Source organism: Cervus elaphus, chromosome 21, assembly GCF_910594005.1.
Source record: "Cervus elaphus chromosome 21, mCerEla1.1, whole genome shotgun sequence".
In the NCBI taxonomy this organism is placed as follows: Eukaryota; Metazoa; Chordata; class Mammalia; order Artiodactyla; family Cervidae; genus Cervus; species Cervus elaphus.
This window is the reverse complement of record NC_057835.1, coordinates 59,520,115-59,542,165: the sequence shown is the minus strand read 5'-3', so window position 1 is coordinate 59,542,165 and position 22,051 is coordinate 59,520,115. Positions and strand designations below refer to the sequence as shown.

Sequence of the window (22,051 nt, the reverse complement as noted above, 5' to 3'; positions counted from 1 at the left end):
GCTATCAAGTATGTGTTAACAATTTATTTTTCAAAGCTTACCAAGCATCTTCCACCGAGAACAATTGGCTATCCATGGACTCTTGTTTATGGTACTGGGAAGCATGGCACAAGCTTGAAGACCCTTTATCGAACAATGACAGGTTTAGACACTCCAGTGCTGATGGTGATTAAAGACAGTGATGGGCAGGTATGAAAAGTAACAACATAGACACCTTACCTTTTAAGAGATGGAAGTAGCAGGAATTTTAGCATATTCTTTTGATAAAAAAATTAGTATATTTTATTCAGTTTATTTGGTAATTATTGAGTGCTCTTGATATGCAAGGCAATGCTGAGTTCTGCAGAGGGATAGCTATGAGCATGAATAATTAAAAGAGTTCCTACCTTCAAAGAGTTATAGTCTGGTAGGAAAAAAATATTAAAGTATGGGAGTATCTCTAATGCCAAGCAAAATATGCCTAGTATAGTGAGAACCTATAAAAAGTAAAAGAGGTGTTTATATTGTTCATTTCTGTCTGGAGGAGATAAGAGTGAGGTTCAGGGGAATGGTGAAAATTGACAGCCTTGAAGTGTGGAGAAAGTTTTGAAAGGTAAAGATAACTGTGCGGATGAGACCAAGGACAAAGTCACAGATAAGCAAGAAAAACATTGGTTATCCCTGAAACAGTAGTTTCATTAATGGACAGAACAAATCTTTGGTGTCGTCAGACCTGGTAGCTTCCTTTGGGGAGGAGGCACAAAGAGAGTTTCCAGAGTGCTGGTAATGTCCTGTTTCTTAGTATGAATGAAGGTTAAATGGGACTTTGCTTTGTGCTAATTCCATAGCAAGCTGTATAATTATATTTTATACATATATATATTTACACACATACACATCGCTTACAATAAGAAAATCTATTTAAAAATTAAGAGTATTAAAATAGAATATAGGGGATATAATGACTATAGAGATCATCAGTCAAACTCTACATTCCCATTTCATGATCTGAAACCTTAGACCTAGAGGTTGAAATGACTTGTCCAGGCCTCTTATTCATTGTGTGTCTTGTACTGTGTAAGGCCAAGGCATTATAGTACTGAACAATTCAGACCCAAATTCTGTCCTCATGGAATTTACTGTATAATAAAGAAAAAACTAGCATTCCTTTTTAGTGGTAGAATGTTTACCTATGCTGGAGGGTTTTTGCTTTCTTAAGTGCTACAGTACCACAACAGCTGTTGTCTTTATTATATGTACATTGTCATCCTGAAATGTGTCTACCACTTTTTTAGATTGTCTTTTTTAATTGTTATAATGAACATCTTTCTAGATTTCAAAACTAGGAAAAATCTAGCATTTTCCCATTGAGAAACTGATATGTTTATACCTGCCAATAATGTGAGTTGTTTAACAACTGATCATGCTTGTCTGTTTCAGTACAGATAGATAAAACTATGGTATATTTCCTTTTTTTTTTTTTTGTATTTTACTTATATATAATGGGCTAATGCTTACAGAAACAAATTGCTAGTTGTGTCATTGAACATACCTTTTTTTAATCCTTAGGTTTTCGGTGCATTAGCATCTGAGCCATTTAAAGTGAGTGATGGCTTTTATGGTACTGGAGAGACCTTTGTTTTTACATTCTGTCCAGACTTTGAGGTAAGGACAGTTATTCCAGTTTGTGAAGAGATGGCATCATGAACAGAACATTCATTCTGGAGTTTTGCATACTTGGATTTGATTCTCAGTTTCTGCCTTTTACTGTTAACTTAGCACTTTTTTTTTTCCCCTTCCCATTTTCACCTTCAACTTTGCTGTGGTTAGAATGGGGATCATAAAATGTAACAGGGTTGTTTGAAAATTAAAAGTGAATCATATATGTATAACACTTGATGTGGTACCAGGCACACATTGTGGGCCCAGTAAGAAGTATACGTTATAATTACTGTTTTGTTTATGAGTTGTCATTGTAAAATTTCTAGAAACCTTTACTTAGTAAATAAGTTTAATAACGAAAGTCAGTCTTGAAAACTTAAAAAATAAATCACTTGGGTTTAAATCAAAAGTGATTACCTGATTTTTCTTTATTGTGACTTGACTAAAGTAGATACATTCTAATGCCAATAAGATTTAAAATTTTTAAATGTACATAAATTTTAGTGAATGTTGCGACTCTGAAGCATCGAGTGCAGTCTTAGTGCTCTAGTACAGTCTGCTTCAGTCTGGTCAGATAGTTCCTGGGAGATAAAATTTTAATCTTGAAAATAGGAACCAACACAGTTGCTTAAAAAAACAGAGCTGTCTTTAGGAACAGCTTCTGGTTAATCTGGTGAGCCGCTGAAACCCAAGTCTGTTAGGAGAGTTTTTATTGTGTTACCAAATTCTCTTTTGTTCATGCCTCCCTGGTGGCTCAGTCAGTAAAGAATCCGCCTGCAATGCAGGAGACCTGGGTTCGATCCCTGGGTTGGGAAGATCCCCTGGAGGAGGGCAAGGCAACCCATTCCAGTCTTCTTCCCTGGAGAATCCCCATGGACAGAGGAGCCTGACAAGCTGCAGTCCATGTGTACGCAAAGAGTTGGAAGCTACTGAGTGACTAAGCACAGCTTATAGAAAGTGAAAGTGAAAGTCTTAGTTGTGTCCAACTCTTTGTGACCCCATGGACTATACAGTCCATTGAATTCTCCAGGCCAGAATACTGGAACGGGTAGCCTTTCCCTCCTCCAGGGGATCTTCCCAACCCAGGGTTCGAACCCAGGTCTCCCACATTGCAGGCGGATTCTTTACCGACTGAGCCACTTAGGGAGTCATGAACAAAATATAATTTGGTAGCACAAGGAAAACTCTCTTTAACAAACTTGGTTTTAAGTGGCTCGCCAGATTAACCAGTGCTTTCCATTCCTTCCATGAAACATATCAACTGACACCTGCAGCTAGCTGGAAGCTTCTCGTTGTTAACAGATTTTGGAAGTTTCAGTTGTGCTTGTTTTCAGTCCTATTTGTGATACTGTTTCTACCTGTTAACTAACAATGCAATTAAACAAATGTTATGTATCTATGAAAAAGTGAGTGTTAGTTTATTGAGAACTATAATGACTACTTCAGAAAATGTTTGTAAAGACGAGGTGCTAGAAATTGATGTTGGATTAATATTAAGTTTAGGTAGAACTTCCATGAAAGATTGAAAATATTTAAGAATATTACTATTAGCCTCCAACTAATAAAAAAAATTTAAAAAAAAAAAGAATATTACTAGAAGTTGGGTTTTTTTTTGGCTGCTCTGGGTCTTCGTTGCTGCACATGGACTTTCTCTGGTTATGGAGAGTAGGGGCCACTCTCTAGCTGTGGGCGTCTCATTGTGGTGGCTCCTGTTGTTGCAGAGTACAGGCTCCAGGGCCCGTGGGCTTCAGTAGTTGCGCACATGGGCTTACTTGCCTGGCAGCATGTGGGATCTTTCTGGATTAAGGATTGAACCCATGTCTTCTGCATTGGCAGGAGGATTCTTAACCACTGGAGCACCAGGGAAACCCAACATGTGGAAGTTTTTACCCTGGAATTTCTCGGATGTTTTTATATTCATTGCTCTTTAAAGAAATTGAAACTGGAAGTCATAAGCATGTTACCCGTTTTTATGAGAATAATGATAGACCAGTTCATACCCAAAGAAAAGACCTTAGCCATATATCAAAATATTAAAATATTATCAAATTAATATACATTTATATTTGATGTCCCTGCAAGAGGGAACGGCTCCCCACCCCAGTATTCTGGCCTGGAGAATTCCATGGACTGTATAATCCATGGGGTTGCAAAGAGTTGGACACAACTGAGTGACTTTTATGTCACTTAAATTTGATGTTAAAAATAGCATCTACTCAGTTTTTAGCTGATTTACTTTCCTTAACATTTCTCATTAACCATTGAATTCTTGATACCTGTGTAGTCAGAAAAATTTGCATATATGAAGAGATAGCAAGATTTGTGTATTTAAATTATGTTGCAGTTGAACACATGCTTTCAAACTTAGTCTTAGAAACACTGAAAGCAAAAGCCACCACCCTTTCGGCCCAAACTTTTTCTGTTCTTGTTAGTCTTCTTGCTGTCTGTCTAGGCTTTATTAACTATTCATAATTCAGGAGAACTGTAGTAATCATTTTCATCTACATATTTAAAGCTTTTTTTTTTTTTTTTCATTTTTGTAGGTCTTTAAGTGGACAGGAGATAATATGTTTTTTATCAAAGGAGACATGGATTCACTAGCTTTTGGTGGTGGAGGGTAAGTCTCTTGAAAATTTGACTATGAGATTTTAAAAGAAACTTTTAAGAATTCATTTGTATTATTTTTAAATCAGCTATCTTTGAAAAGTTTTGACATTAGAATCCTAATTTATATATTATGACTAATTTTTATATTATGACTAAGAAAGTATATATTTGCAGGAAAGTACTTAAGTGTAATATATGAAACCCTTGATAGAATATTTGTTTATTCATCTCAGAATACTGTTTAGTTGATTCCCTTTCAATTAAAACCCATCTTGTAGAGTACAGTGACTCCTTGATATTTGAAAGAGAAATATACTAATCCCTTCGAGCTTCTCAAATTTTCAAAAAATTATGATGATAAATTCTTTTTTTCAATTTCTTGTTTTTAAAAAAGGTCTAAAATTTTTCATATTATTCTACCCTGGAGACTATTTGGATTGATATTTTAGACAATAGAAGTTTGTTTTCCTGTTAAAAATTTTAGTGATCCCACCCCCTCTCAGTTTTCAGGGCTTGTTTCTTATTTATTTTGTTTGTAGCAGTTTGATTTGATTCTTTTAGCATAGCAAGCACTGCAGGGAACTTCGATTTCTTGTTCTGGTATTCCAGCTTCATTTGGTCTGCATGGTGTGTGGAGATCTATGGCTCTGCTGCCTCCTAGCCCAGACTTCTTAACTAGCCCTTGGCAGATGTGACCTCCTTCATTTGTTGCTTCTCTGTGTCCTTCAAAATAAGACATAATACATGCTAAATAATTCCCAAATTTATTTATTTCCTGCATTTGAGGAGATATGTAATAATAATAATTCATTCAGTTTACAGAATCTTATTAGCCTGAATATGCATCATCTCGATTCTAACAAATTCTCTTAACAACTTCTCTGTAGATAGGTATTTGGAAGACATGATTTCAGTGATTAAAATTTAAGCATGGTTATTATAGCCTTCTCTGAAGGACATAACTGGGTAACTAAAAACAATGTTATTTTTAGTTATTGGAATCAGCTTATGGTGTTCATATGTTCCAGTTACATCTTTTTTGTTGGGGAAGGGCAGTCAATCAGCCCTCCTCCAAATGGTAGTCTTAATGTGATTCAGTTAGCTCTCTAGGAAAGCCTCACAAGCAAGTGGCTTATAATTTCAAACTGTTAAGCGTGCCTTCAGTCTTTCAGAGTAACATACACAGTGTCATTAGATGCCTGCAGGAACTTGGTTTTGATGATACAGCATGATTCCAGCAAGCTGATAAAAAATTAGGTCATTCGATAACAAATTAGAACAAGTTTACAGTCTTTGAAGAAGGAGAGTACGGTCTCAGGAAATGGGAGGAAAAGACTTGATATTCCAGAATTCCAAACAGAAGCCCCAGAGAAATCAAAATCATGTAAAAGACTGAATTTAGGATTTAGAATCAGACCTGATTCAAATTCTCAGCTTCAGCACACATTATGTGTGGGACCTTGAACAACTCAAGTCTACAGTTTCCTCAGCTGTGAATTGGAGATTGAACCCTTAACACTAACCACACTTTTTATTTTAGATGATAGGGAGTTTTCATGTCTCTGAGAAATTCATATTAAATATGTTAAAATCAAACAGCAGAGAGAAATTTATAATACCAGACAAAGAATAACAGAGTAGTGCCTGCCTCAAAAGCTAATTCTTTGTGAAATTAATTTTAGAGGGTTCATTATATTCCTTGCTCTGTATGTTCAGTGATTTTATAATGGGATATGAACAACAAAAAAAAAGTTGTCTTGTGCCAGTGTGGAAAGGAGTAGAGAACGGTTTGGAAAAAAGAATGAGTTTAGAGTTGTTGGCTATTGAAATATCTCATTAAATTAATATTTTACAGCCTCTGCAATTATTCTTTTATAACTTAGGGCATAAGTATTAAAAGACTCTTGTTAGAACTGTTCTCTTCTATATATTACAGGGGAGAATTTGCCCTATGGCTTGATGGAGATCTCTACCATGGAAGAAGCCATTCTTGTAAAACATTTGGGAATCATACACTTTCTAAGAAGGAAGATTTCTTTATCCAAGACATTGAAATCTGGGCTTTTGAATGAATATAATGCTCTCTGTCTTAGCAGGATAATGGCCCAAACCTGACATGGACAAACAAGCATTGTTTGGAAAGTTCAAGAAGCAATACAATGTAACATGTAGCTTGTGTTTTAAAATTAGTTTGTATCACCATTTATTATAGCTATAATTTTGGAATTTATTTTTAAAATCATGTTTCTGTCCCGGACGTTTTTAGGTTTATATCATGGCATGGGTCCATGGAACTTAACAGCTTCGGTTTTGTCAAAATTTTGGTAGCATTTTAATCATAGTGACCACCTCATCTATAATCCATGTTTTCTCAGTCTCCTAATAGGATGGTGCTCTTTTGTTGAACCTATTTTGGTTTATTATTTTTTAAACCATATTGATTGTTTTACTATAGTAGTCTAACTTGAGATATCGAGGGAATGAATACATGATACTGCCATTATCTGTGAGGTTGGCACAAATGACTATTGGACATGCTGAACCTAGTTTCTTTTAGAAAGGAAAAAACACATGCCAAAACAACATGTACTTCATAGATCACTGAGTTCTAGTTTTAATTCACACTACTGCATTCTCTTTATTAATTTTGCCTGTATTCTCAATTTCATTTTAATAAAAATGAAATTTGAGGAGAATTCTGGTTGTAATAGACCACAATGCACATGGTCTTCAGGTTTGGGCATATGCTTTCATCATTGAATTGTCTGATGAAGAGTTATAAAATGACAAAGGAGAATGAGAACTTGATGATTCTACTGGATTTAATATATCAAGCAAGAAAATATCTATTTACATATTTGTAGCTTAGCAGGGCATTATCATAACTAAAAAACTATGAAACAGATGCATATTTCGTCAACATATTGTGTCAGGTAAACTGTTTTATAGTTCTGTTGTTTTAGCCTTGTTGCACACCAACTCCCAAAATATAGCTTCCTATTCAAAAGGGGAAAAAAAAAACGTGATTTTTTTTTGAGTGGTATGTGTTATTACCATTAGCATTTGCTGTTACAAAAGGGCAATGATTATAGTAGAATATTGTAACTCAGTAGACTTGTTGAATATGCAGACTTACTGTCAAGTGACCTCAAAAAAAAAAAGAAAAGATAGAATATATCAGTAGTTCTTATCCTCTTTTGTAGGAAACCAATAATAAGCCATTATGGCAATAATTCATCAGTTAATTTCAAAGCTTCATGTTATGCAAAAAAAAAAAAATCCTGCTGTTATACATGTGACAGTGACCTTGTGCTGAAATTTCAGCTATTCCAGATAAACATTGTATATTATCTTGTAAATTAATGTTTAAAGGTAGTTTTGTTCTTATAGAAAGTGTTGATTGCCAGGTTGCTTATAGCACTTTAAATTATTCTAAAAATGAAATTATAAGCCAAATATGTTGGCTTAAGTAGTTTTAGTTGTATAGTACTTGAATATATTTAGATCTTTTGAAAATTTAGATAATATCTAAAGAAAGCATAATGCTAATGAAAAAGAAAATCTGATACTCTATTTAATATGCTATTGCTGAATATGAATAGAAATGCAGGGCATCGTTTCTTTGTCTATGTAAAGCTCTCATTAAAAGTTACTAACAGTGTATAGATTAAATGTTTACAATATAGGGAACTGTAAATAAATATATCAGGTTTCCCCCCTTTGGTCTTCCACAGCAGTATTATTGTCTTTGTGGAGTTGACTAATCATAAAAAAATCCTGTATTGGATTTCAGTTACAATAAGGTCATAGTGGTATATAGCAAATAAAATTAAATACATAAATATAAATTTGAATTTGTATTTATTGAATAATCAAGTTATTTTCTATTTAAGAAGTCTTTGATTAACCATACTACTGTCGTTTACATGTGAAAAATGGTTCTAGAAACGGTGTTGGTGGTGGTAATTAGTAATAATGATGGAGGGATGAACTTAAGTGGAGGGAACACCACGGTTCAGAAAATGGGGATGTAGCAAGGTACTTGACATGTGAGAAGCTCATGTGAGAGTGTTTGTTAGTTTTAAATTATGTCACTTTTCTTTTTTTTTTAGTGGAGAGTACATAGCAAGGTAAGACTAATTTCATAAAGAGCTTTGTTTTTGTACAATGTCAAGAAATTTATTTATCTCACAGGAGCAGTTAAGAAAATTTGAGTACAAGAATGACATGATCAAATTTCTGCTTTAAAGAGATATCTGTGAAAAATTATTAGTAGAGAGAAAAAATAGAGACAAGGAGACCAATAAACAAGCCTGTTGAGAAGTCAGGAGAAAAAATTCTGAGTGCTGAATAAGAATAATAGTGGTGGTGATAAGAAAGGAGGCATGGATTTGAAAGAGACTGAGGAACTAGGGTTAACAAGATCTGGTTATTAGTTGGATGTCAGAAAAAGTTAAGGATAGCTGTCGGGTTTTTAACTTAGGAATGGGGTACATTATTCATTGGGATGGGTAATCTACAAAGAATAGAAACAGTCAGAAGACAGGGAAGTTAGGTTAGTTGTGAACCTTATTATAATATAACATGAGAAACTAGAAAGTAGACTGGGGAAGTGGGGATGATTATTCTGTTCTGACAGATAAAAAGTATTAAATCAACATCATATAGGTAGTTTTTGAAGCCACAATCTGTGTATGAGATGTCTTTGGAAATTATAGACTGAGTGAAAAGAAAATTCTTGAGATACATTTTGGGGTATAGAACTAAAAAGCCTCTTGATGAAAGTGAAAGAGGAGAGTGAAAAAGTTGGCTTAAAGCTCAACATTCAGAAAACTAAGATCGTGGCATCTGGTTCCATCACCTCATGGGAAATAGATGGGGAAACAGTGGAAATAGTGTCAGACTTTATTTTTTTGGACTCCAAAATCACTGCAGATGGTGACTGCAGCCATGAAATTAAAAGACGCTTACTCCTTGGAAGGAAACTTATGACCAACCTAGATAGCATATTAAAAAGCAGAGACATTACTTTGCCACCAAAGTCCGTTTGGTCAAGGCTATGGTTTTTCCAGTGGTCATGTATGGATGTGAGAGTTGGACTGTGAAGAAAGCTGAGTGCCGAAAAATTGATGCTTTTGAACTGTGGTGTTGGAGAAGACTCTTGAGAGTCCCTTGGACTGCAAGGAGATCCAACCAGTCCATCCTGAAAGAGAGAAGTCCTGGGTGTTCATTGGAAGGACTGACGCTAAAGCTGAAACTCCAATACTTGGGCCACCTCATGCGAAGAGTTGACTCACTGGAAACGACTCTGATGCTTGGAGGGATTGGGGGCAGAAGGGGAAGGGGACGACAGAGGATGAGATGGCTGGATGGCATCACTGACTCGATCGGCATGAGTTTGATTAAATTCTGGGAGTTTGTGATGGACAGGGAGGCCTGGCGTGCTGCGATTCATGGGGTTGCAAAGAGTTGGACACGACTGAGTGACTGAACTGACTGAGTGACTGAACTGACTGACTGACTGAATATCAAGGGACAAGCTGAAGAAAAGGCTCTAAGCTTCCATCTCAAGCAGCTAGAAAGACAGCAACAAATTGAACCTGATGAAAATAGAAGGTAGGATAAAGTAAAGATACAAGCAAAAAATTTAGAACAGGCATATAAAACAAAATCTCAGAATAGTAAAATTGTGAACCTCCAGCAAGATTAAGAAAAAGACAAATCACTGTTAAGAAGAATTTAAATGGTGACATCACTGGGGCCATCAGGCCTTAAAAAGAGTATTGTGAAGAACTTTGCATCAATAAACCTGACAATGTAGGTGAAATGGAAAAATGTTTTGGAAAATAATTTATTAAAACTGACCCTGTGAAGAAATACAATTTTTGTATTAAAGGAATTGAATCTCTTAATTTAAAAGTCCTTCCCACAGAAATCACAGGCTTGTATGTATGTTTCTACTGGGTAATGCTTTTAAGTTTTTCAAGAAAAATAAAATAATCAGTTTTACATGAACTCTTCCAGGCTGCTAAGAAAAGAGAGAACTTCAGTCTTTTCCATGATGATCTCTGTGGAAGCATAAGAAACATTTGATCAACTTCAGTCCCTGTTTATGAGTTTTAAGAAAACTTAGCAAATTAGGAAAAAAATGATCTTCCTCAACCTGATTTTAAAAAAAAGTTATCATTGAAAAATGTACAGGAGTCGTCATCTATAATGGTCAATTATTGAAAGTTTCCTCCCAGAAATAGGAAAACTGACAATAATATTGCTTTCACAATTTCTATTTAGCATTATCTTGGAAGTACCAACCATTTCAGTAAAGCAAGAAGAAGAAAAGGCATAAGGATTGGGAATGAAAGACATGTCATTTGTATATGACATAATTTTGTACATAGACATTTCCAAAAAGATCCAGCTGTTGAAACTAGTTGATTTAACAAGGTCACTAAAGACAAGTTCAATATTAAAAAAATAAAAAATATATATTTAAACCTTTCTTTTTATTCTTTCTAAACCAACAATTAGAAAATGAAGCTTAAAATACTGTCATTTTGTAATGCCATTGAAAATATCAGATATATAACAAAAAGATAAAGACATAAGTGGGAAGTATATATACCATTAGGGACCGTACTGATGATCTGAAAACAAAATTGAAGGAAGTTATTTCTCTAAAATCATGTACTGGCAGTGAAAATCTCAGCCAGAATTTGTGGAAATTAAGCTATTCTATGATTTAACATGGAAATGTAAAGGCAAAGATTAACTAAAGCAACACTGAAGAATGGACTGTGGTCTTAAATACCAGATATTCATAATCTATTATAAAGATGATTAAAATAATGTAGTATTGGTCAAAGGATATACTAAAGAACCAATCAAAGTTAGAGAGTCTAGAAACAAACTGATTTTTTAAAAAACGGACACTGATGCTCAGTGAAGAGAAAGGTCCTTTCAGTAAATGGAGCCGGTTTAATGGGATATCTGTATGGAACACCAAATCTTAACCTATCTCATGCTGCATGCAGAATTACAAGTTACAGATATAAATGTGAATGGTAAAAAAAATAATGCTTTTAATTTGAAAAGTATAAGAGATTGGAGAATAATCATCATGACTTTAGGATACACATACATTGGGCAGAAAAGCATTAACTGTAAAGGGAAAATTGATAAATTATACTACATTGAAATTATAAGAGCTTTTAATCAAAAGAAAACATTAAAAATGAAAAGGCAGTCAACAGTTTTTATAACACAGATCAAATGAAGGTCTCATATACACAATATATAAGTGACTATGAATCAAAAAAAAAGGCACACTTTGTCAGTTGCCAGTTCTGAAGCTGCAGGAGACACCAGTTTGATCCTTGGGTCATGAAGTTCCCCTGGAGAAGGAAATTGCAACCCATTCCAGTATTCTTGCCTGAGAAATCCTGTGGACAGAGGATCCTGGCAGGCTACAATCCTTGGGGTCATAAAGTGTCGGACACAACTAAGCGACTGAGCATGCACATGCAAGAGTATTGAATTAGCCAATAAAACCTATTAAGTGAAGTAAGGCAACTTTGGAAAACACTTTTTGCCAGTATTCTACTAAACAAAGCTAACTTTGGCCAGCAAATTTTATTCCTTGTATGTACCCAACAGTAATGTTTATATTTGTTCACCAAAATATATGTACTGCATGTTTACAAAAGAACTGTTTGCTTGCTTTCTCTTGTCCCAGTCATTTCTCCGCTCCCTCCATGTACTTCCCTGACTCACCTATTTTACTAAGTCTGATTCTGTTACACTTAATGTAAATGTTTGCTTGCATCTCCTAAGAACAAGGATATCATTTTTAATAACCATAGTAAATGATTGAATTCAGGAAATTTAACATAATCCAGTAATATGATTTAATAAAAAATCCATTTTTTAATGTCACCAGTACTAATAATATCTTTTAAAACATTATTTTTCCTGATCCATGATCTAATTCAAGATTCTGTATTGCATTCAGTTGTTCTTTTTGATCTCTTTTAACCTGGGAAAGCTCATTGGTCATTCTATTTTATGACAGTGATGTTTTTGTTGATTGATATTCAGGATTGTTGATACATTTATATTCAGGGTTGTTGAATATCCTTCAACATGGATGTCTGCATTTTTTTGTATTTAGATTATACATTTTGGACAGGAAAACAGAATTGATGTGTCTTCTGTTTCGTATTAGGATGCACATGATGTATGTTTACCCTTTATTGATGATACTTTTATAAGTTAAAGTAGTACCCACCATGTTTCTCCACTGCTACCAATTTTTCCCTTTGTAATGAATAAGAAATACAAGGGAGATGCTTTGATATCATAGATACCCTATTCTTCACCAAATTGTCACAGTGTTTTTGGTATCAATTAAGTGTTTCTTGCCTGAATTACTAAAAGATTACAAAATGATGATTTTTCTAATTCTTTTATTCCCAGCACATTTGTTTGTTAGGGTTTACTGTAAGGAAGAACTTTTGTTTCTCCATCATTTGAAAATTATGTTGTTATTGTCATGTTTGTGCACAGGTTGGAAAAGAATTTCCAGACATGAGGCAGAATGAGAGAAGATGGATTGATGGGTTTGTTCTTTGCTTTTTTCAATTCAGTGCATCAAATAATCTATTTCTGTCCTAGATTTAACCAGTGGGAACCCATCTTACTGACTTCTGTGTTTCTCCATTTTCTTAAGCACTTGCTTGCTTTTGGTACAGCAAGATGTTTCAGACTTATCTGTACTTTCTGAAACCCAATCCTAAAATCAGCCATTTCTTCCAGTTAGATGTGTTTCCTCTTAAGGAGAGTGATATTTTGAACTTTGAATATACTTCACTTGTTGCTGCTGGGGTGACATTACTAGAAGCAGTTGCACTAGAGCAAGAGGGGCTGATGCAGGTACCCAGTGTGGGCCGGGTCATGCACTGGAGTGGTCACAGAACCAGCCAGAGCCTTGGGTGTTTCCAGTCTACTTCCTCTGCCTTTGTTCCTGGGAGTAAGCAGGCTTCACTAGCAGGCTTCGCTAGCAGAGTCTCAGTTCTTACACCCCTCTGATTAAGTCACGTAAGAGGACTCACCTTCCCAGCACTGGACTCCAGCTCTGGGGGGGCGTGTTTCAAGCCCTTAGTCCCTAGCCAGGATCCCGGAGCCTGTGACTTTCCCCCTCCCCTGTGTGTTCCCTGCTCGGGGTGCAGCTCTTGACATGACAGCTTCTCTTCTCCTCCTACCTGACTCTGTGTGGATCTTTCTTTAGAGCCTTGGTTATAGAATAGCCTTTCTACCAGTCTCCAGTTTGTTTTCAGGAAGAGTTGCTCCGTGTGTGCTTTTGATGCATTCCTGGGATGGAGGTGAGCTCAGCTACCTATTCTGCCATCTTCATCTCCCCCCACCCTACCTTTTACTTATTTTTTTAGAGCTGCATCTATGTGGAGGTACCATACTTTTTTCAACCATTTTCCTATATGTATTGTTTTATTGCATTATTTTACAATTAAAAATATTACACAATGTGTTATGTATTTTTGCTTTCATATTGTTTGAGTTGTACCTTGAAAGGAAATTTTAGGATTGGAAATGTTTTATTTTCTTTGACAAGGCTTTACCAGGCTGAATGGAAGAAGAAAAGACCATCCGTGTAACAAATAGCTTAAATAGAGTTAAAAATCAACTCTATACTCTTCAGAGGATTTATTCAAGTGAAGATATGTCCGTTCAGGACTTCATGGCTTTTTCTTTTCTTTTTACTTACATGGAGAAATAGCAATGTAGTTAACTATTCCAAGGCAGAAGAGTACTATTAAAAAAATAATATGATTTTTTAAGACACCATAAAATATTTTAAGATTTGGGTTTAATGTGATTTTTTTCCCTTTTTAAATGGTTGGAAACTTTTTTTAAATTTTAATTTTGGTAGTTCTGGGTCTTCGTTGCTGTTCCTGGGCTTCAGCTGTGGCACACAAGCTTGTTGCAGTGACTTCTCTTATTTTGGAGCATGGTCTCTAAAGCTCACAGTCTTCAGTAGTTGCAACACAGGGACTCAGTAGTTGCAGCTTAGTTTCTCTGTGGCATGTGGAATCATCCCAGACCAAGAATCGAACCCATGTCCTCCACATCGGCAGGCAGATTGTTTACCACTGAGCCATTGCAGAAGTCTATAATATTTCTTATATGGGATTTTTGTGTCCTCAATCTTCATTACCACATATGTTTCATATTTTTAAATGAGAGTATCCTACCAAGATCAGTTGAGCAGACCCTGATCCATATTGCGGTAATCCATGGCCTTTGTAGCCACATTGACATTTTCCCTCACTTATCTCTCTAAGCAGATGGGGTAGGGAGAAAAAGAACCAGGCATGGCTTTCTTGACATAAGCTGTTTTTGGCCTAAGCTATTTTGTGATCAAGCCTGGCCACAGTGCTTGACGTTGAACAGATCTCAGTAATAAATGGATTTAAGGGGACAAAAAAATGTGGAAACAAAACCATTACCAGGCAAGAGAAAGAACAAGAGCAAAGATAGCAGTAGTAAAGACTGCTAGTTCTCTGTCAATGGTTAAAGTGAAAGTAAAATGAAGTCACTCAGTCCTGTCTGACTCTTTGCAACCCCATGGACCATAGCCTACCAGGCTTCTCCATCCATGGGATTTCCCAGGCAAGAATACTGGAGTGGGTTGCCATTTCCTCATCCAGGAGATCTTCCTGACCCAGGGATTGAACCCGGGTCTCCTGCATTGTAAGAAGACGCTTTATCATCTGAGCCACCAGGGAAGTCAATGGTTAAGGCTAGCCTAAAGCACTATCTTGAGCTGTTTTGCAAAACTTAAATCCCAACAACCAGATCAATTGGAATCTAAGGGATGATGATGTTGACCTTTTCTAACCCTCATTTTAGTCAACTAAAGTTTGAACTCTGCCTACCACCCAGGCTCCTTCATGAATATGCCTGTACCAATAGCTTAAAGTGCCCCAGTTTTGCTGTTCAGAGAGACACTGTTTTGGAAAAGATCCCTAGTGTTCTCCTTACTTAGAGCAAGTAATAAGTCTTCTGCAATTTGACTTGGTTGTATCTTACAGCAAACCCAGTTTTCAGGTAACATTTCTACACTATCGAGCCTACTTTATTTTTTATATACACAGCATTTAGTATACATACACAATACCTTGTGTAAGAGGAAAGGCTGGGGTAGCAAGGATTCCTAAGCTGGTTTGGGGAGAGGGTGAAGAAAACTTATAAAGTCGTCTGAGCTAGACTTTAAAGATTTTTTTTAATAAAAAGGACCATGTGTGTGTGTTCTTCATGCTCTACCCAGCACATAGGACTTATTCTGGTATGGCAAAATGTTGTGAAAATGGAGAAAAAAAAATTGTTTTGGGTGGAAATAGTAGACATCCTCAAAGGAGGAGGAACGACAGAGATTAAGATTTTTTCTTGAAGCCCTCTGTTCAGTTGCTCAGTCATGTCCAACTCTTTGCGACACCATGAATTGCAGCACACCAGGCCTCCCTGTCCATCACCAACTCCCAGAGTTTACTCAAACTCATGTCCATCAAGTCAGTGATGCCATCCAGCCATCCCATCCTCTGTGGTCCCCTTCTCCTCCTGCCCCCAATCTCTCCCAGCATCAGGGTCTTTTCCAATGAGTTAACTCTTCGCATGAGGTGGCCAAAGTACTGGAGTTTCAGCTTCAGCATCAGTCCTTCCAATGAACACCCAGGACTGATCTCCTTTAGGATGGACTGGCTGGATCTCCTTGCAGTCCAAGGGACTCTCAAGAGTCTTCTCCAACACCACAGTTCAAAAGCATCAATTTTTTGGCGCTCAGCTTTCTTCACAGTCCAACTCTCACATCCATACATGACCAGTGGAAAAACCATAGCCTTGGCTAGATGGACCTTTGTTGGCAAAGTAATGTCTCTGCTTTTTAATATGCTATCTAGGTTGGTCATAACTTTCCTTCCAAATGTGCTAAAAATGCTCTATGGGTAGGACTGAAGATAAATGTGAGGAGCAATGATTAGTTGGTATGTATGGCCACACATGATAGCTTCACAGTTCTCAGTTATATTCTGAAAGAGGTCATTTACTTGGAAAGAACCAGGTAGTTGGCAACATAATTGGCAACAGCTGAAGCCCTCCAACCTCTAAACTACACTTTGTATGAGGAAATAAATTCCCTTAGTTATTTAAACCAGTTTCTGTTACCTACAACTGAAAGCAGCTGAGCTTTATGTCAGACGATAAAGGTTAAAACCTGAAAAAGGGACAAATTCTCCCTGTTTCGCTCTAATGTGGTCTAAAGAATAAAAGCCGTAGTTGCACCACCTTGGGACTTGTTAGAAAAGCCAATTCTTGAGCCCCATCCCAGACCTACTAAAATCTCTGGGATGCACCCAGGGATCTTTAGCAAGCTTTCCAGGTGACTTTTCAGCGTGCTGAAACTTGAAACCTCTGCAGTGCTGAGGGACTCCTTGTTTGCATTTCTAACAAGCAACAGGTGCTGCTGATGCCCCGTGGAAGGCAGATCAGCCTTTAAGTGTGTTAGTCGCTCTGTCGTGCCCGACTCTTTGCGACCCCATGGACTGCAGCCCATCAGGCTCCTCTGTCCATGAGATTTTCCAGGCAAGGATACTGGAGTGGGTTGCCTTTAAGTAGCGCCTCTGAAATTCTCTGTTCCCTGAGATGTTGAAGCAAACAATTCAGAGATTCGAAGAGGGTGCACTAAGTTTTCCTCCTCGTCAGAGGTAAGCAGTAACTACTTATGAGCTAATTCAGGCTGGTTTCTTTCCAAAAGAAGTGAATAACTTGGAGAATATTTTTTTCTCTGTCTCAGTATATCAGTGATAAAAGTATATCCTATTGTTACCAAAAGTGGAGTCTGGCTGCTTGCAGGACTGGAATTTCTTGGTCAAAAAGTCAATGCGATGTTGTTCTGTTAAGAGACAGGTTGTTTTTGTGTGAAGAGACAGGGATGATCCCTAAATCTGGGTACACAGTGCCATGAGATAATCCTTGTTGGTATTCCCAAAGAGTTTTAAGGTTTTTCTTTGTTATGAAAGAATTCAGAGACAAAGGAGAGAGGTTAAGAAAGTAAAATGAAAGTTTACTTAAGCAAGGATACACTTTCAGAGAGAGCAAGCGAGCAGGCAGTCTGGTAAGGAACTGGGTGTCTTTGGCAAGCCAGTTAGCAGGTGTCTACAAATGGTTAACTAAAAAGATACACAACATGAAAGGTGAGCTGTTTAGGGTAAAATGAGGATTGCAGCCCAAGAGATGGCACCTCAGATAGCTCTGAGGAACTGCTCCAGAGAAGGGTGTGTGGAGGGGTGGTGGCGGGGGGGAGGCCAATATATGTGATTTTGGTAAAGGGGGGGTGTTCATGCAATAAAACGCTTATCTTTACGAGGTTCTCTGCTAGTTGTAAGGAGATGATGTCACCATGAAGGGATTTAGTGCTTTTCTAGCTATGAGAAGATACAAGGATTGGGCTCATAAAAGGGTCCCTGCTCCTTTCTCCTTGGAATAGATTTTGTTTGCGTCCTCCAAGAGTCTCTGTTTCCCTCAGTCCTGTAGAAGCTCTGTAATGAAATCCCGCTGACCTTCAGAGTCAGATTCCCTGGTGATTCTGTTGTTTTGCCAGATCCCCAGATTGGAAAGTCTGTTGTGGGGCCTAGAACTTTGGCAAGAGTGCGAGAACTTCTTTGGTATGATTGTTCTCCAGTTTTGGATAGCCCACCTGGCGGGTCTATGGTGGAGCTAATGGCAACCTCCTCCAAGAGGACTATTGCCTCCACCTGCTGCACTTCTCAGAACTGCTGCAGCCAGAGCCCCTGTCCCTGCGGCAGGTCACTGCACCTTTCACTGGGTCCTGGTGACCACAAGGTTTTGTTTGTGCCTGCCAAGCATCTCTGGAGGGTATGAAGTTTGATTTTAAATGTGATTGTACCCCTCCTATTGTAACAGGAGGGAAAGGGGCAGGGCACAACTTTTGAAAGAATGACATATTTTGTGAAAGGGACACAAACTGATTAGAATCAAATGGGACCAAGATGACAGACAAGACTAGACCTTGATCCTGAGTCAGCAAGTGAAATGACACGCCCAGAGGTGCCGTGACAGTTCCCAGGCACGGTTAAAAGACCAAGGAGTGGGCTGTGGCCTAAATCCAGGAAATCTCCGCCCCTTCCCCAAAACAGTTGGAATAGTCCTCCAACTCATTAGCATATGAAATTACCCAGGCTATAAAAACTAACTGCCACATTTCACGGCCACCAAGTTCACCCTCTGTGATGGCCCCCCACTCTGGAGTGTGCTTCTATCTGAATAAATCCACTTCTTACCTATCACTTTGTCTCTCACTGAATTTTTTTTTTTTCTCACTGAATTCCTTTAGCGATGAGATATCAAGAACCTGAGCTTCATTAGGTCCGGAAACCAGGTACAGTGGGTTTTGTCTGGGTTCGAGTCCCATCCTTGTGGGTTCCAGTCCCAAGCTGAGTAAACGGTTTCACTACCATTTTATTGGGGCTTCCCCTTTGCCCTTGGATATGGGGTATCTTTTATTGGTGGCCTCCAACATCATCCTATTGATGGTTGTTCAGCAGCTAGTTGTGATTTTGGTGTTCTCACAGAAAATGAGCGCACGTTGTTCTACTCCTCCATCTTCTAACTGCACCAGCTTTCCTGGAGCACAAAGCCTCTCATTCCTGTTTTCAGCCTGAACTGCCTTCAGGGCGTGTTGAAGGTCAATAGCTGCAGCAAGTCAAGATTCAATCCCTGCAGAGCCAGATGGCAAATGCCCTTGGCAAAGACCAATTTGTAGTTGACAAATGAAGGGATGGAATATTCACTGGGGAAGAAGGAGTTTGAGGGTCATCTTCCCGGATTTTCATCCCAGCTCCATTTTCCCAAGGGGGAGGAGGGGTTTTTGTGGTTATTTAGCCAAAATCAGAAGTGTCATGGCATTGGTGAGTGGTAAGTGCTTACCTGTAAGGTTAATCTTACAGAGCAAAAGGTTACATTTGAATGCAGGGGAGTCCACCTTTGCCCACCATTCTCAGACCCTTATCACCCAAAATATGTGATTTCTCATTGCTCTGAAGCTTCCTGCCTGTATTTGTCTGCCTATGCACCACCACCACTCCCCCCCCCCCACCCCCCACCCCTGCCAACACGCATAAGAGTCTTGGTTTCTTGCCACTTGGCCCCTGCCCCCGTTTCTCTTCTCACACCTAGCTACCTGCCTGCTTGCTGTAACATTGGAATGATGGTGAGTGGACCACAGTGCTCTGAAAACCTCTAGGCTAAGAGGCTAGGTCATACAGTACCTTTATAAATTAAATTCTTACGCAGACATTGTGTTCTTAACAGTGTGCTGAGAAATATGCTGGGTACTAGGAATGAAAATGCACACTCCAGGAGGCGTCTGCATTGTTACTGTTTAGTCACTAAGTCATGGCTGACTCTGCGACCCCATGAACTGCAGGCTTCCCTGTCCTTCACTATCTCCAGGAATTTGCTCTAATACATATCCATTGAGTCTGTGATGCTATCCAACCATCTCATCCTCTGCCGCCCTCTTCTGCTTTTGCCTTCAATATTTCCTAGCATCAGGGTCTTTTCAAATGAGCTGGCCCTTCCCATCAGGTGGTCAAAGTATTAGAGCTTTGGCTTCAGTATCAGTCCTTCCAGTGAACATTCAGGGTTGATGGGCCAAATGGTCTCCTGCTTCTCCTATAATCCCTGAAAATGGTGACTTAGTAGAGTGATACTTCAAGCATGAGTTTCCATTGAAACAAAATACAACTTTACAAAGAAATATTCTTATATAAGAAACAGTAACTGATATATCTGTTGATAGTATTTTTTTTTTAAAGGAACTTGAATTTGGGAAGGGAAAGTGAAAGCAGAAGTAAATTTATCAGTGCAGCCTCATTTTCCAACAGTGTGGGAGAGGAAGAAATTCCAAAATGTGAAACTTCCCTCCTGTTGATATAAGTGAGAAATGAAAGTCACTCAGTCTTGTCTGATTCTTTGCGACCCCATGGACTGTAGCCTACCAGGCTCGTCTGTCCATGGAACTCTCCAGGCAGGACTATGGATTGGGTAGCCATTCCTTTTGCCAGGGGATCTTTCCAACCCAGGGATTGAACCAGGGTCTCTTGCATTGCAGGTGAGTTGTTTACCATCTGAGCCACCAGGGTTGATTTAAGTGGGCAGAGTGATAAGAAGGTGAACTTGGGAATCAGGAAGTTGTAAAACTTCAAGTTATAGAAATTAAAAGGCATCAGATGTATGGAGGTACATACCAAAAAGGTTTAAAAAAAAAAAATACATTGCAGTAGCCCCAAACTCTTTAAACATATGATTGAAATTTTGGAAAAAGAAAATCCTGAAAATTTGGAAACCAATCGTGTACTACCTGTTATTGGGAATTTAGAATCATCAGAGATAAACTGCTATTGATAGTATATGTGCCTTATGTAGGCTCAGTGGTAAAGAATCTGCCTGCAATGCAGGAGACCCAAGAGACATGGGTTCAATCCCTGGGTTGGGAGGAACCCCTGAAGGACGGCATGGCCACTCGCTGCAGTATTCTTGCCTGGGCAGAGGTGCCTGGTGGGCCGCAGTCCATAGTGTTGCAAAGAGTCAGACACAACTAAGCAATTTTGCACAAAAAGCACATTTCATTTGCAATTTTGGTGACTATGAAAATATGAGAATTTTCTTTAGCATGTTTGCCACTTGAGTTCTACTTATCATTTTTTGTCTAAAAGCCTTTTAGTTTGTCAACTATTTTTCCTATCATAAATTTTTTTTAACATAAAAATCTGTTATATAGTAGGCATTTGCCTCTAAGAAACTTTCTGATTTTATAGTCACGCCTGATGCAGAAGTGTTAATGTAAGCTTTCTGAGCAGAAGACTTTTAAACTAATAAAAATAAATGAAAAAAAATTCCATCTGCTAATTCAGACAAACTGAACTTTGAATGATCTGCATTAATGCTTGTCTAAGCTGTTAATTGTCCAGAGCTGAATATGAGGCCTTTGTCTAAATATTCTACTGATTCTAGAAGTAACCTGAGTTACACTCTGTAATTTTGTATTTTTTTGTATTTCAAACACCAGAGAGTAATATTGTGGAATATACTTTAAAATAGTATTACAAAAACAAGAACATAAAACAAAAGTATGTTTTATTCTTGTGCCATGTTTTAAGCTTTTGACATAGGTTTCACTGTTATGATAAAAGTATACATCTTATGTGAAATTCTACTTGGAAATGTTAGTAATATGTAATTTGACAAATCTATTATGAAAACAAAAATATACAAACTTTCCTCTTTAAGAAGATATTGAAACTTTCAGTTTGAAAGAGAATAATATATGAAAGCAAAGATAACTCCTATGGTAGTTTAATCCATACTTTGTATTAAGCCTAACAATTTATAGTTAGGAGCACCTATTATTTTGCAGGATTATACTTTGACATTAATTTCTGTATGTAATACCAAAGTGCTATCATTTAGTAACTTTCATTGAATTTCATAAGAATTGTAATCTCACATTTTATTCAGCTTGTTTTTAGAATTATATAAGGCACACTAAATCTAATCGAGAAAAATTGACAAGGAACAGATTAGTGCAAAATAAATTTCGTTGTCATCTTTAAACTATACTTTTTTCACTTTGGCTGGACTAATGCTGTTTTTAGGCTTTCCGGGATTTGCAAAAACATTTCTTAGAGCACAAAGTAAAATGAAACAGTAAAAT

At 37.6% G+C, this 22,051-nt stretch overlaps 1 protein-coding gene across 14 annotated transcripts in view; it reads left to right on the top strand.

Annotated features, from left to right (window-relative positions):
• The window catches only part of OXR1 (oxidation resistance 1), a 484,414-nt gene extending 476,318 nt beyond the window's left edge, over window positions 1-8,096 (top strand). For all 14 annotated transcript variants that reach the window (XM_043879384.1, XM_043879388.1, XM_043879387.1 and 11 more), the window contains 4 exons: window positions 37-189; window positions 1,549-1,644; window positions 4,185-4,258; window positions 6,185-8,096. In XM_043879384.1, the coding sequence (XP_043735319.1) occupies window positions 37-189; window positions 1,549-1,644; window positions 4,185-4,258; window positions 6,185-6,320 (459 nt within the window). In that variant the 3' untranslated portion in view covers window positions 6,321-8,096. The remainder of the gene's footprint in view (window positions 1-36; window positions 190-1,548; window positions 1,645-4,184; window positions 4,259-6,184) is intronic.
• The last annotated feature ends 13,955 nt before the right edge of the window (window positions 8,097-22,051 follow it).